This window comes from Olea europaea, unplaced genomic scaffold (genome assembly GCF_002742605.1).
Source record: "Olea europaea var. sylvestris unplaced genomic scaffold, O_europaea_v1 scaffold1137, whole genome shotgun sequence".
In the NCBI taxonomy this organism is placed as follows: Eukaryota; Viridiplantae; Streptophyta; class Magnoliopsida; order Lamiales; family Oleaceae; genus Olea; species Olea europaea.
The window spans coordinates 387,719-404,388 of record NW_019228757.1 but is presented as its reverse complement, the minus strand read 5'-3'; the positions used below and the strand labels follow the sequence as shown (position 1 = coordinate 404,388).

General features: G+C 34.7%; 1 protein-coding gene and 1 pseudogene across 1 annotated transcript; both read left to right on the top strand.

Annotated features, from left to right (window-relative positions):
- Positions 1-7,243: 7,243 nt before the first annotated feature.
- LOC111373514 lies at positions 7,244-11,595 on the top strand (annotated as a pseudogene).
- Positions 11,596-11,670: 75 nt separating this feature from the next.
- Positions 11,671-12,169, top strand: LOC111373513. The gene has a single exon (XM_022996048.1). The coding sequence runs from the start codon at positions 11,753-11,755 to the stop codon at positions 11,993-11,995; it is 243 nt and encodes an 80-aa protein (XP_022851816.1). The 5' UTR covers positions 11,671-11,752; the 3' UTR covers positions 11,996-12,169.
- Positions 12,170-16,670: the final 4,501 nt, after the last annotated feature.

Here is a 16,670-nt window from a genome sequence, read left to right as displayed (position 1 = left end):
TAGGTGTATGTTGATTAGCTCTGGCCTTGCGAAAGGTTTTTGGGCTGAAGCTGCAAGTACTGCATCTTTTCTGATTAATAGGTCTCCGTCCAGCAGTATAGGGTTTAAGACCCCACAGGAGTTGTGGACGGGAGAGCCTCCAAATCTGGAACACTTGAGGGTGTTTGGATGTGCTGCATATGCACATCAATCTGAAGGGAAACTTGAGCCCAGGGCTGTCAAGTGTGTGATGTTAGGGTATCCCGAGGGTGTGAAGGGCTATAGGTTATGGGTTTTAGGGGTCCAAGGCATTAAGATTATTAACAGCAGGAATGTAGTCTTTAATGAATCTGAGATGCCATGTCTAAAATAGAAAACCGAAGAAACTAACAAATCTGAAACTGAGAAGAGTATTCAGACTGAGGTGAAGCTGACTAGGCTAAATTCACCTACACCTGGGAATGACGAAAATGACCCTATACATCATGAAAATGAAAATGAAATTGAAATTGAACCTGAACCTGAACCTGAAGAGGTGACTGAACTTCAAGATAACATTGAACCAGTTGAAGTTGAACATTTTAATGATCAGCCACCTAATCAAGATTATCAGCTTACTAGGGATCGGGGGAGGAGGCAAATCAGGCCAAATCCTAGATATGAATCCTTAAACTTGACTGATTTTGCCTTGGTTTCAGGTGAAGCCCTTGAACAGATAGAACCTGCTAGTTATGAAGAAGCTGTTAATGGAAAATGTTCTGAAAATTGGCTAAAAGCTATGCGGGAAGAAATGGAATCTCTAATGGAGAATAAAACTTGGAAGTTAGTTAACAAACCTAAGGATCATAGGATAGTTCAATGTAAGTGGATTTACAAATTGAAAGAAAGAAATAATCCTAGTGATCCTCCTAGGTATAAGGCCAGATTAGTGGCGAAAGGGTTTAGTCAAAAGGAGGGGGTTGATTACAATGAGATATTCTCTTCTGTGATAAAGTACAAAACAATGAGACTGGTTCTTGCGTTGGTTGTTCAGTACAACTGGGAACTGGAACAACTAGATGTCAAGACTGCTTTCCTACATGGGGAATTGGAAGAGGATATTTACATGAGTCAGCCTCAAGGTTTTGAGGTGAAAGGTAAAACTAACTGTGTGTGCAAATTAGAAAGATCTCTGCATGGGCTTAAACAAAGCCCTAGACAGTGGTACATAAGGTTCGATACCTATATTCTGAAGATAGGTTTTAAAAGGAGTGAATATGATGCATGCCTGTACTATAATGATAGTAAGGAGGGCTGTGAGGTCTACTTGTTGCTGTATGTAGATGACATGCTTCTAGCAAGTTCAAGTAAGACTGAAATCACTAAGATAAAGAACCTTTTAAAATCAGAATTTGATATGAAAGATTTGGGGAGTGCTAAGAAGATTTTGGGGATGGTTATAAAGATAGATAGGGCTGAAAATAGACTAGTCATTTCCCAAGAAGCCTATCTAAACAAAGTCATAACCAAATTTGGTATGAATGGATCAAAATCCGTGAACGTTCCCTTAGCAGCTCACATGAATCTTTCCAGTGCACAATCTCCTAAGACTGAGGAGGAATTTAGAGAAATGAGGAACATACCCTACGCTAATGCTATAGGTTCCGTCATGTTCTCTATGATAACAACCAGGCCTGACTTAGCCTATGCTATAAGTTTTTTGAGCAGATTTATGTCAAACCCAGGAAAGCCTCATTGGGCAGGTTTGAAATGGTTGTTAAGGTACATTGTTGGTACATTAAATCTGGGTCTAGTGTATGAAAAGAGATCTGAAAAACTTACTCTAAAGGGGTATGTAGACTCTGATTTTGCTGGTGACAAGGATAGCAGAAAGTCTACCACAGCGTACTTTTTTACACTAGGTGACAATTGTATAACATGGAAGTCACAGCTGCAGCCTTTAGTTACTTTGTCAAGTACTGAGGCAGAATATGTTGCCATAACTGAGGCGGCTAAAGAATGTACTTGGTTAAAAGGAATTTTAAAAGAATTGAACTTCATGCATGATATACCTGTTATGTTTACTGATAGTCAAAGTGCTTTATTGCTTTGTAAAAATCCTGTTTACCATGAAAGAACTAAACATATTGAGGTAAAGTATCATTTTATACGTGAGAAACTGTCTCAAGGTGAAGTTAATCTTGTTAAAATTCACACTGATAGGAATCCCTCTGACATGGGAACAAAAAATTCTACCTGCAAGTAAATTTAGATTGTGCTTATCTTTATTACACATTGACACTGGTTAATTTTCTTGCAGGTGGTGGGCGATGATGATGAACAGTTCTTCCATGTGCAAATTCGCAACCAAGAGAGAGTGTTAGGAGAACCAAGGTGAAGAATGCGAGGATATGGTTCACCTAACCCCACCCAATGTTGTGACTTGATGGTATTGATGGTGACACAATAAGGTCTTCCCACGTTTTGGCAGAGGCATGGTCTTCCCTTCCTTCCCCTTCATATGTACTCTCTACCATTTTCAAAAGGGGGAGCAGCTCTCGGTCTCTTTTTATTCCCAGCAGTGAGGAGCTCTCGGTTTTCATAGAAAAGGGTGGTGGTTCTTCATTGGTTTTTCCCCTCTCTCTTGGAAGGTAATTAGCAAGTCATGGAAGGCTGTTCCTGAGCCTGAAAAACACCCATAAATCGAAGAAGAAGCTGCTGAAACGAAGAAGGAAAGCTGGACAGATTTCGGCTTAACACAGGTTGTATTTTTCCATTCCCTTTTTTCTTTGTTTTGCCTTGAATCTTGTCTATGGGTTGATGTTTTGGTTGATTGAACTACTAGGATCCCCAACAAGCTATAGAATATATTTTGAAGTCCTTTAAGATGCTTACTCTAAGGTATCTGCAAATTGATAATACCGTATTACTGTCATTTTGGATCTGCAAGAATTAGATCACCATGAACCCAATAAACAATGAGTTCATTCAAATCTATGCCCTCTTTGTTCCACTATTTTTTGTATCTGTATTTGTGTGTTGTTTTTCTTGATCAATGGTTGGCAATAAATGTGAATAAAATTAATGAATCGGTGTGTAATTATGTGAGAGATAAATTAGTGAACTTTGGATAGTACACTTTTCGCTTTTAATACATCAATAGAATTGTTAATGCATAAAATGTATATCCGTGAAGAATGATTTTATTTGTTCCAATTGGAACAAATGGTGAACAAGAAATTGCAGATGCTAAAGATTACAACTTTGCTCATGGTGTTGGGTGTGGGGCTGTTGACATAGTCTCGACAGATGCACAACGAAGGTTTAAGGGGTACATTTTTCTACTGAACGGAAATTTATGAAGAGAAATGCGTAAAGAATTATTTGTTACACGACTGAATTGCAAACAAGTTATGAAACGCGGACAAGGGGATCTATAAATGTTGCAGTGTTAAGTTGTAAGCATCTTTTATTGGAGGCATAATTCTTGATTTTTTTTTTTTTTTTTTTTATCTATTACAAAAAGATTTGACTTTATTTTTTTCACTATGTCTAGTTCAAGAGCATGGTGGACACCAATTCATTGGGCCTGAATGTCTAGGTTTCATGGATAATGTTCCTAATCGAGATGGTTTTGAATATGAAAGACGTAAGTTTGTAGATTTTAGCCATTTGATTACATATATTTATTAACTTAAATTCACTACATGAGCTGTCTTCACCCCTCATTGCTGAAAGCGCAATTTGTGTTTCTTAATATTAATGACAACTCATTTTATTATAGTTGTTGACTGTAGTTATGGTGTATCTTCGAGACCTAGATTTAGTGCAACAGAGCGGAAAGTCGATGGTTCGTATGACTATAAACATGATCTGCTTAGAATTGATGAAGCTGTACAAAATAATTAGCGTACTACAAAATTTAATTTGCAAAACATTTCTAATAAATCCCATGTGCTTATGCAGTAAAGTATTTGTGAATACTGTGGTGCCAAAAAAAATTCATAGATAGTAAGATTGTTGTTGTTCAGATGGCAAAGTTAAATTGCATATACATAGCATACCTAATAAATTATATGAATTATTTACTTCAAGTTCACCTTAAGCATTGAATTTCAAATAATTTCAAGAACTTATAACAATTATTTTGCATTCACATCTTTCGATGTCAAAGTATGACAAAGATTTGTGTAAGCTTTGCAAGGCATTTATACATTTAGGGTTTACGATTACATTAAACAACTTTTACCATCTAATAATAACCAAACTTATTTACAGTTATACTTTTATGATACTAAAAATGAACTTCAAAACTAATTGAACATTTGAGATAAATTTTGTGAATTAACTTTAAGAATTTTGATTGATGTCTCCTTACTCTAAATTTTTTCATTCATTTAGCAATATCGACAATTTAAATACACGTCAAATAAAAATAAGATCTGATCCTGATTTAGACCAAAGAGTTTACAACACACCAATAGCTTCAAAAGTAGCCATAGTTTGGACTGATGAGAATACATCCGCAAACAATAGAATTCGTGATAAATCATCCTTTAACTTGTAACTTAACTACGGCGGTGTGTTAAGTACAACTCTTGAAATGTATAAAACATCCTTTGTTTGCTTCATAGAATAGTTTTTATTTTGTAATTTGTTTTAGTCTATTTAATTAAGTTTCTTTGTGAAGCATTAATATATTTTTATTTTTTTTTATATTAATTCCTCCATCATAGCTCTATCTTTTTGAAGTTGCTGAAAGGAAATTCTTGTATCTCTTTTATTGTTCTTACGAATAATAATCTCTTTCTTGTCATATAAACAAATTTTGTGTCAACTGGTTCTAATTAAATTGATCGGATTATTACATAAAAACTTATCTTTCCCTTTTCTATTATCAGTATTACTCAATAAGGTTTGATTTGTAATGTATAGAAAATAACCAACATCACTTTACGCTATTACATAGCCAACTACACTACAGTACGTGACCTACAAGTAAGTCTCACTAGTCTTTGAAAAAAAATATCAAACATACTTTTTTATCAACATGTTTAATAAAAACTCAACTCATCATTCCATATGATTCACCACTTATAATTACTTCGAAGAAATATGAAATAAGCACTAAAAAGATGTTCTAATATACTACTATAAAAAGATAGTATTACTCAACCTTAAAAAAATGGTTAAATATACAAATGGCTACTCAACTTTATACTTAATGTCACCATAGCCACCCAATTTTATATTGATGTTGCTATAGTCACTCAATTTGATTTTATTTCACCATGGTCAGCCAATTTCATATAATATTTCACCATGACCACCCAATTTCTTTTCATCATTTTCACAAATTTTAAAAGGGATAAATCAGTAATTTTGAATTCTATGTAAAATAAATAAAGAAACGAAAACAAAATAAAAACTTATTAAAAAAAGTTACTTAAAAAATAAAGTAAAAACTTATTTTAAAAAATGATACTTAAAAAAATAAAATAAAATAAAAACTTGTAAAAAATAATTTTTTAAAATTTATTTTTTATATATAATACAAAGTTACCATTTTACTTCTTTTAAAATTAGCCCATGTTTGACAACCATTAGTTATCAAAACAATATTTTGAATAGTGATTTTTAGAAGAATGAGTGGTTAAACAGTAAGAAAAAATTTTGTGTACAGAGTATTTTATTGTGTGAATATGTAGTTGAAAATGAGTATATTGAAAAAAGAATTTTTAAATAATAGTTGTCAAACAAGTGTTTAGTGAAAATGTTTGAAAAGAAGTTGGATAGCCATGGTTAAACAAAATCAAATTGAGTGATCGTAGTGACACTAAATATATACTTGGGGGCTATCGTTGAATTTATTAAAAAAAAAAAAAGTTAATGAATGAATTAAGTGGGAATTACACAAAACTCTATTTAAAGATGTGAATTCTAAAATCAGATGGCAAATTTCACATTTCACAAATCAGATATTTCATTTTAAAATATTAAATATATAATTTTCATTTCAAATCCTAACAATTCCCCCTCCTTTCTCTCTCTATATCTCGCTCTCACCTTGCCTCTCTTCACTAGAGATGCCAACACTGCCCATCGCCGCAATCTAAGCATCGTCCGTCCTGTAGCAAGCCATTGCGTTGCCGTTAACAGCAACGCATCAACATCGTTCCTTCGATCTACGTTGGGTTCGGGCACATCGAATGGTGGTGGCACGAGTTTGTGGATTCTAGATGTTGCCGTTCACAGCACCGTAGGTTTGTTGTGATGGTTGTGCAGGTGGTGATAGTGTGCTATAGTGGTAGCGACGAGTTTGTGGATTATTTGGTGAGGGTGGTGGTTGGGTGTGATATAAATGGGGATAGAGGAGGTGGTGGTGTGCCGTAGGTTGTGTGGTGTACGATGGTGATGTGTTGTGGACGTGGCGGTGGTATTGCAAGTATTAAGGTGATGGTAGTTCTAGTGTCCACTGTGGGTTGTGCAATGTGTGACAGTGGTGTGTTTTGGGTGTGGCGGCGGAGTTACACATACTAAGGTAACAGTGGTTTCGGTGTCTACTATGGGATGTGCGATGGTGGTGTATTGTAGGCATAGCGATGCTATTGCGGGTACTATGGTGAAAATAAATGAGTTGTGACCAATAGAAGTTTTGATTCTGTGACTTATAAAATATTTTATTCGTGACCTATAAAAATTTTGATTTGTAATCGAGAAATAAGTTGTGACCAACAATTTGTTAAGTTGTGACTAAAAATTAATCCGCGACTAAATAATTTTCTTATTTGTGATCGATGAACAAACTGTGACTTACAAAATTTTGAATTGTGACCGTAAAATAATTTGCGACATAAAATTTTTGATCCTTGATCAAAAAATAATAAATGACTAATTAAATTGTTCATTTGTACCCAAAATTTATAGATCTGTGACCTAAATATATTTAATTAATTAAATAATTAAATAATTAAATTATAAATAAATTTTAATAAAAATCTAATTTTTGAAATTTGAAACTAATTTTCTTGATTTTGAAATGTGAATATTTAAACTCTTACTTATCAAATTTTTCCATGAATTAAGAACCTTAAACCAAATTGAGCCCAGCCCATCTCAGGTGCAGTACATTAATTATTGGGCCTCCAAGTAAGAGGTTTGGGCACTGCAATCATTTCCCACTTCGGCCTTTCAGTATATGATTCAGTTAGGTTTTTTTACAATTTTTATTGCGAAGTCTCTCTCTGCCAATTGCCAACGTCTCTACCAAAAAAAAAATAAAAATAATACACTACTGTTTTACACTCAGTTTCTAGGTAATTTTTAAAATTTTAGCGTTCCTGTTGTTATATATTCATATCTAAATTTTCTGTTTTCCTTAACAAAATTAATCAGGTTTCTGAATATTACCAAATGGATTTTGATTGAATGTCGAGGAAGTGGGTGGTATATGAAAATGGGTATCCATTTTTATTTTTATTTTTTGTTAAAGTAAATTTTCGTTTTGATGAAATTATGTCAACTTTATCTGACTTTAAAAAATGACTTACACGGCATGGAGTAATTTTTGGGACTGATAGATTTATTACTGAAATAGGGAAATGTAGTAATTAATATATTTGAGTTTTTAGGTCATCTGAGAGAGGTGTGGGGAACTCATCTCTATTCATCGATAATCAGGAATACTAAGGTGAAATAGAGAATGAGAAGGTTTGACAACTTTGGGCTTTTGTTCCCCCATATGGTATACTGTCCATTTTACGGTTATACACGTGATTCCTTTTATTGATAAGTGGATAGAACTTATCTCTTATTGAAAATAATTCTTGTTTGTCAGAATGGCTTTATGAAATCACTTGAAGTTAGAGGATGCATATTAGACATCCTGCAGAAGGAAAAATCTGTTCTCATAAAAAAACCAGCTAAATTTCTGAGCATTATTCCTTGCAATAACACATGATTCCATTTATTGATAAGTGGATAAAACTTATCTTTTATTGAAAATAATTCTTGTTTATCAGAATGGCTTTATGAAATCACTTGAAGTTAGAGTATGCATATTTGACATCCCGCAGAAGGAAAAATCTGTTCTCATGAAAAAACCAGCTAAATTTAAATTTCTGAGCATTATTCCTTGCAATAATTTTGTATTGAAATAAAGTAACTTCTTGGAAGTTCTTCGAGATCTATTCTCATCAAAAGTAGATGGAAATCTTATGATGTGGCGGCATGCTTGTAAACTGTGGCTTATTCTTGAAATCTGGAGTCCGCTTGTTTGGATTGTTATCAACTTTTTAGGTTATTTTTCTGTTTTCTCTTTGCCGTGTTAGAAAGATGGCTGTGGTGGCTAAGGAAGGTGTAGTAGTTCCAGAGTCTGTCCTTAAGAAGCAGAAGAGGAATGAGGAATGGGCCCTTGCAAAGAAGCAAGAGTTTGAAGCTGCAAAGAAGAAGAAAGCTGATAACCGTAAGTTGATCTTCAAGAAAACTGAGCAGTAAGCAAAGGAGTATGTGGAACAGGTGCATTTGAATTCCGCTGAGTCTTTTGCAGAATCATTTATAAAGCCTTTGTCTATTTGATAATATTGTTCCTCATTTCTTCTTTTAGGAGAAGGAGTTGATTCGTATGAAGCGTGAGGCCAGATTGAAGGGGGGATTTTATGTTAATCCTGAGGCTAAGCTATTATTTATTATTAGAATCCGTGGGTAAGTTATTTAATTCTTTCAAGGTTTTTGAATTTTCATCCTACATATATATGCTTATGTCGACCTTTTAAATTTTACAGTATCAATGCAATGCATCCACAAACCAAGAAAATACTGCAGCTACTGCGATTGCGTCAGGTAACTGAAAGATGTGCTTACCTTCTTTGCACCACTGTCATTATAATTCTCTATTCTGGAAACTCAGAGACACTCAAGTAGTATAATTTTTTTGGTTTGCAATGGGATACAATGAGGAATCAAATATTTATTGTATATATCAAGGGAAAACTATAACTTGATGCAGTACACTGGCAATAGTAACAGAGACACTCAAGAATATGTATTTATTGAAATGTGAAATTATTGAGTTGGACTTATATTTAGTCATGACTTATGGTTGCATTGATTGAGAAGAGGCTCGTCTCTCAAAATTCTGCACGCGTATGTATAGTGACAAGCCAATGGAACTTTGGTCTTGGAATATAACTACACTTTCGATTTAACTGTAGTGGCAAAGGCAGTGCTGTTGATTTCCCTTTTTGAAACCCAGGTCTGGGGGTGTACTCTCATTAGGAGCTCTGTGCAGCATGCAGCAAAACTAAAATATTTGAACAAGCCTTTAGGTTATCTGCAGATTCTGCACCTGTCCACTATAGAATTTTATTTTTAGTTTATCGACAAAGGAGCGCCAATGAATCCATTGAAATTGAGCCCTTTTTTGGGAGAGATTTTTTTTATTTGGAGAATGTGTGGTTAAAAAGTAGGGAAAAGTTGTTGGGTCCCATAGAAAGTGTGGTTGAAATTGATATTGGAGAAAATTATTTTTTAAAAAAATCTCCCCCAATCAAGGCCTGAATACGACACTTCAGAGAAAAGGGGAGGAGAGGAGTCTTTTGTAGAAGCTTTAATTTTAATTGTGAAATTTGAATGAATGGCTGTGGAGGTATAAGCTCCTGCAACTCTTCATTTTCTTTTCAATTTTTTATTTTTTTCTTTTTCGGCCAAGCAACTGTTCTTTCTCTCTTTAATCTTTTGTGAGCGTGCATGCCTCCCAAGCATGTCTAAAGATGGGGCATTGGGTGGACGGACAGTTTTGGTATTTTTTTTATGCCTAGAGACGTTTGAAGAATTTCTAATTTTTCGGATATATATTAGACATAATTACAAACTATGAACATGATTTTTCTAATGCTGGACAAAAACTATAAATGGCAAGGTAAATTTATAGACAAACAGACACGAACAAATTAACAATAAAAATAAGTAAACAACTCTTGTATATGTAGTTCTGAAACAATGATTATGTCAAAATGCTATAAAATGCATATACTTGCAAGCTTAGGTTGTTAGATTTTTGTAGGTTATTCTAATGTCGTTTTTATTTAGTGGTGATCTCTTGCTTTGGCTTTTAACAACTTAAGTTCAATCTTGTAATATGAACCAAGTGAAGTTTTTCATAGGTTGTTCTGATGTCATTTTTGTTTATATTATGGCTTACCCCCAACCTTACCAAAGCAAACACTCCTTGGTAGCCTTTTTAACAACCACTGGTAGAATTTCTATATTTACGGGATGTTATTTTTTGTACTTAGGGCTTGTTTGGTAGGGATTTCGTTAATTAATTTTTGACTGTTAGAGATAAAGTGGGTCTTACGTGTAAGAGAAGAATTCAAAAATGACGGCTGGAATAGTGAAATAACAGTCAAAAAATTGATTTTAATTGGGTTTTAAGCTGTACCAAACATGTTCTTAGTCTTCTAGAGTTTCTATTTGGCTTTGTACAGATCTTTAAAGGTGTCTTTTTGAAAGTTAACAAAGTAACCATGAATATGCTACACAGGGTTGAGCCTTATGTTACATACGGGTAAGACAGGTTGCAATGACTTTTGGGGGTTACATAAACTCCAGCACGATCTCATCATTTACCTAAATTTTTTCAGTTACCCCAACCTTAAAGTGTCAGGGAGTTGATTTACAAGCGCGGATATGGGAAAGTCAACAAGCAGGGAATTGGTTTGACAGACAATTCCATCATCGAACAGGTCGGTTAGTGAAGACCGTGTTCATGTAGTAGTTTATTACATTGACATGTTCCATCTTGAAAGTTTTTATAATGTTTCATGAACTTGCTGCTGCACCATATAGACCCTCGGCAAGTATGGAATCATATGCATGGAAGATCTTATTCACGAGATTATGACTGTGGGGCCACACTTTAAAGAGGCAAACAACTTTCTATGGCCGTTCCAGTTGAAGGCACCTTTGGGTGGATCGAAGAAGAAGAGAAATCATTATGTTGAAGGTGGTGATGCTGGCAATCGTGAGGATTACATCAATGAGCTCATTAAAAGAATGAACTAGGAGAAGGTTTCCAGCAATTTTGTTTTAGTCGAAGTTTTCTGTTATATTTTGATCTTTGGGGTATGGAAGTTATCCAACTTAATTGTTATGTTTTAATTGTTTATTGTCAGATTTGGTCCTTAAAACTTGATCAACAGTGATTCATTCTTAAATGAATTTTGTCTCATTGGAGAAGTTGGGTAAGTTTGTTCTTCTTAAAAAAACCGAAAAAAAGGGTACAACTTTACGAGGAAATTACATTAAGTAGGTGTTTGGTAGGGATTACAATTGGATTTTTAGTAAACTGTGATATAAGTTTTTGAGATGTGTGGTGGAAAATTTGTCGAACTACCAAGCGGAATTTGAAATGATAATGATGTTGGGTAAGTTTGTTCTTTTTAGCTTTTTTTTTAAAATCATGTGAAAAAGGGGTCCCCGGAGAGGTCTCTCTCTCCTTCCATTTTTATTTATTTTTCGCTTTCCAATGACTAAGATTTAGATAACGATGAACTAATGGTAAAATATTAAAAATTAAAGTTTGATATAAAGATGAAACCAACCCAACTATTCCCTGTTCGCTACGTGTAATAAAATGGTTATATCCATGTGTAAAGACTGTCACCACTATCATCTCCCAATGCGTTTTTGGATATTATAAATACACACACTTCACATCACTCAAAACGTGAAGAAGCAGACCGGATATCCAAGCCAAGCCAAGCCAAGCCAAGAATAGAGGAAAGAAAAATTAATGGAGGCCACAAAGGAAAGGAGAGAGCTGATGGAGAAAGAGGAGAAGGAAGAAACCAAGAAGATTGATGATCCAATGGGAAAAGCCAGAGAGCTGATTAGAGAGGCGATCATAAACAAAAACGGAGAGAGTGATGACAGAATTAGTGAAGAAAAGGGAGGATCTACATCTACTGCACAAAATCCTGAAGATGTTTTAGCCTATTCAAGAACTGTTCATCACACTGATTCTTCACTGGAATGATCATTCAATTTGAATTATTGTCACTCGTTTGGTTATTATATTGTGAGCGTTTTTTTTTTTTTTAATTCCCTTTTGTTTTTGCCTTTTTTTGAATTTTCTTGAACTAGTTGTATTTGGTTCCTTTATAATAGATTAACAACTTTCTTGATTAATAAACTCACTTGTTAGAAATCTCGTCCGTGCTTTTACTTGGATAGGGTCTATTTGATTACACAGTCTCGATAAGCTCGGATATAGCCCCTGTTTGTCTTATTACGTGGAAAAATTAATGGGTGAAATAGTGTTTTTTTTGAAAAATGAGTAGTTGGAAAAGAGTGAAATTTTTTTTTATTTACGTTTAATATTATTTTATGAAAGTTTTTGTGGTTGAAAATAGGAAAGAGAGAAATGAAATTTAATGTAGTGGGGCTGGCATAAAGATGAAAAAATGTTGTGTCATCAGATTATTTTGTACTGAAAGTAACTCAATATAAATATATATTCTTACTTTTTTTTTTTTTTTTTTTTTTTTTTTTCGATAATACAATATTAGGGGATTAATCCGTCACATAAAATCTTCTACTTCCAATTTTCCTTTTTTGTGCCATCGAACCCTAATCCAAGTTTTAAACGATTTAAATTGATTCTCTACACAGAGTTTTGAGATCACAATGATTTCAATTAACAACGGCTGTCTTAAAAATGATCTAAAAAATGTCCCAATAATTTGCAAAAATAAAATTAATTTTCAATCATACATTTCAATTATCCTGCAAGTATTATACATTTATTTATATAGTTTCAAAAATAAATCGTTTCTAAACTCTTTTCGAAGGGAGGCTAAAACATAAACGTTGTTAGCCAAAAATAAATCATACATTTCTTTGGTTTCGATGTGTGCAGGCCTATCTGTGACTGCTCCTATATATTTTGGTGTTAAGAAGTTTAGGCATGGTCGAGGTACAATACTGAATAAGATTGGACAGTATAATTAATGAGATATTTGATAACATACAATTTAATCTATAGAATCAAACACATATAGAGAACCAAATAAGGAGAAAGAAGAAGAGGAAAACAATTGAACCACACAACAGAAATTAGGGTTTACAATGACTTAATAGATTACAAAGAGATCTAAGCTAGTAAGGAAACTAAATATTAATCAAATAATTAAACAAATAAATATATTATTATCCCCCCTCAAACTCAGGGTGCTAAAGCAATAAGCATCGAGAATTTGTCACGTAAGAAGTGAAAACGATGAACCGGATGAGACTTGGTGAAGAAGTCAGCAAGCTGAAATGATGAAGAAACAAAAGGTAGGGAAATGGTGTCAGTCTGCAAATGATGGCGAACTAGATGACAATCAATCTCAATATGCTTTGTGCGTTCATGGAATATGGAGTTGTGAGATATCTGAATAGCACTGGTATTATCACAATTCATAGGGGTTGGAGAAAAATGAGGAACACCCATGTCTCCAAGTAGCCATTGCAACCACACAATATTAGTGGTAATGAATGCCAGAGCTCGATATTCTGCCTCCGTAGAAGAACGAGAAACAATGGTCTACTTCTTACTTTTCCAAAAGATAAGAGAATCACCCAAAAATATACAAAAGCCAGTAGTGGACTTGAGATCAGTGGGGTCACTGGCCCAATCAGCATTAGAAAATGCATGGAGTACTAAAGATGAGGTTGACGAAAACAAAAGACTTTGAAAGCATGTACCACGGAGATAACGCAAAATACGAACAACTGCTGCCCAATGAACCGTAGTAGGAGTTAAAACAAACTGACTAACAATGTGAACAAAATAAGCAATATCGGGACGTGTGATGGTAAGATAAACCAAGCATCCAACAATAGTAGGATACAAAGTGGGATCATTCAATAGTACACCGTCAGAGGATGAATATCGAGCATTGGACTCAAGAAGAGTATCAACAATTTTAGTATCAATAAGACGGGCGCGCTCTATAACATTCATAGTGTATTTGGACTGAGAGAGAAGATAACCTCTAGGAGAAGAAGCAATTTCATCCCCAAAAAATAAGATAATGCACCCAAGTCCTTCATTTCAAAACGACGAGCCAATTCTGATTTCAAACTTGCAATTCCATCGGCATCATCACCAGTGATAATCATATCATCAACATATAGCAATAATAGAATGCGACTAGCAGAAGTGCTTCTAAAGAATAGAGCGGAGTCATGATGACTGGATGTAAAGCCAAGAAAGGTAACAACAGTGGAAAATTTCTCAAACGAGGCATGAGGTGGAAAATTTCTCTTGAGCCTGCAAACAAATCTAGGAGAGTGAGAAAGACCAGAAGGAGGAACCATGTAAAACTCCTCTTGAAGATTTTTATTTAAAAATGCATTTTTGACATCCAATTGAGAAAGACTCCACCGACGAACAGATGCAATTGCAATAAGTGTATAAACAGTGGTCATCTTGGCAACAAGAGCAAAAATCTCCTCATAATCCAGATCATACTGCTGAGTAAAACTCTTAGCAACCAATATAGCATTATAACGCTCAACTGAACCATCATATTTGGTTTTAATCTTATAAACCCAACGAGAACCAATAACATGTTTACCCGAAAACAATGCAACTAAGTTCCAAGTGTCTATCTAATGTAGAGTAGAAAGTTCATCAACCATAGCTTGTTGCCAAAGAGGATCCAGAATAGCTTCTTTATAGGAAGTGGGTTTAGATAGCTTATGAATAGAGGTTAGAAAACAACAAAATGACTCAATAACTGAGTGGACTTATGAATATGTTCAGGATATCAATGAATAGGGGGAGCAGGAGCTGGATCAACAATCTCAAACGGTGCATGAGAAGCCATAGAATCAGGAGAAGTATCATGAGCTGGCGCATGTGTACTTGTAGGGCGTGAAGAATCAACGGTACATGGGGTATGGGAAGGCGGTCTGTCAATATCATCAGAAAATGGATCAATACGAATGAGATCAGTTTTAGTCAAGTTATGAGTATTATAAGGAATAGAAAAGAACGGAATGTGCTAAAAAAATACAACAAGACGAGAAACGTATAATTTCTTATTAATAGGATCAAAACAAGGATAACCCTTTTGTCCCTGCCCATAACCCAAGAAAACACAAATAGTAGAACGAGATGTCAACTTATTAAAATCAGCCTCAGGTCGAAGAACAAAGCAAGTACAGCCCTCATTGAAGAGTAATAAGGAGGATGTCCATACAATATTTTAAAGGGTGATAATCCTGAATTGTAGGAAGAGGGAATCTTATTAATTGAAGAAACAGCAGTAAGAACTGCTTCCCCCCAAAATTCATTGGGAACTTTGGCAGACAAAAGAAGGGAGCGGGCAGTTTCTACAATGTGTCTATGCTTTCGTTCAGCAACACAATTTTATTGTGAGGTATTTTGATGGATTGTGCCGTGAAGACCAAGTAATTCAGAGAAATCAGTTGAAGTATATTCTCCATCCAAATTACATCTAAAGCACTTAATTACAGTAGAATGTTGAGTATTAATAAGTGCTCTAAAAGAGCGATAAATAGAAAGAAAGTCAGAACGTCGTTTCCTAAGATAAACCCAACAATAAAGACCATAATCATCAATAAAATAAACATAATATCTAGACCCTCATTTTGTAGTAATAGGAGCAGGTCTCCAGACATCAGAGTGAATAAGATCAAATGGTGCAACAGAATGACAAACATTACGAGGAAAAGGTAAACCAAAAAATTTAGCTAATTTGCAACCACTAAAATCAGAAATGTCACGAGTTTGCAAATCTCCCAAATGATCCTTAGAAACTAAAAATTTCAAATAACTAGCGAAAACATGTCCAAGGCGAAAATGCCACAAATGAAAACTAGAAGACGATGAATTCAAAGAAAAAGATGACAAGTCAACACCAGAAGTTGCAACATATGGTGGTCTCAAATTGTCCAGAACATATAACCCTCCTTGTTTATGGCCTATCCCAATCAGCTTCTGAGATTGAGGATCCTGCACATGACAAGCAATAGAAGAAAATTGAACTAAATATCCAGAATCACACAATTGGCCAATAGAAATAAGATTTAAGGTAAGAGTTGGAACATAATAAACGTCTGAAAGTGATAAATTTTGTGTGTTAACAGAACCAACACCTGCTAAAGCCAATGATGTACTATCAGCAGTCATAACAGACATAGACGAGTTTGAAGGATGTAAGTCATTAAAGAGTTTTGAGTTAGATGACATGTGTTTGGACTCACCAGAGTCAAATATCCACGAGGAGGAAATACTTGAGTGACTCTGAGACGACAAACATATATGAGTAAAGGCTGACATAGCATATGGCTGTGTGGCTAAGAATTTTTAAAACTGCTCTGCTAAATCAGTCAACATGGGACTAGAAGAAGGTGGTGCTCCAAGTATAGACGAGTTATTAAATGGCATGGTAGTAGCTATGCTAGCATTGGGATGATACGATCGATGCCGTTGTTGTGGCCGTTGCTTCTTTAACAGCTTGGGACATTGAGACTTCCAATGTCCCTTTTATTTGCAAAAGTTACGCTCATCACTAGCAAACCGCACATGACATTTATTCTAATTCTGTGTGGACGATCGAGAATGTACAACCAACATTGAAGTGCTAGATGGAAAAAGGGATACTTCTCGTGCAAGAGATTTCAAACGTGTTTCTTCA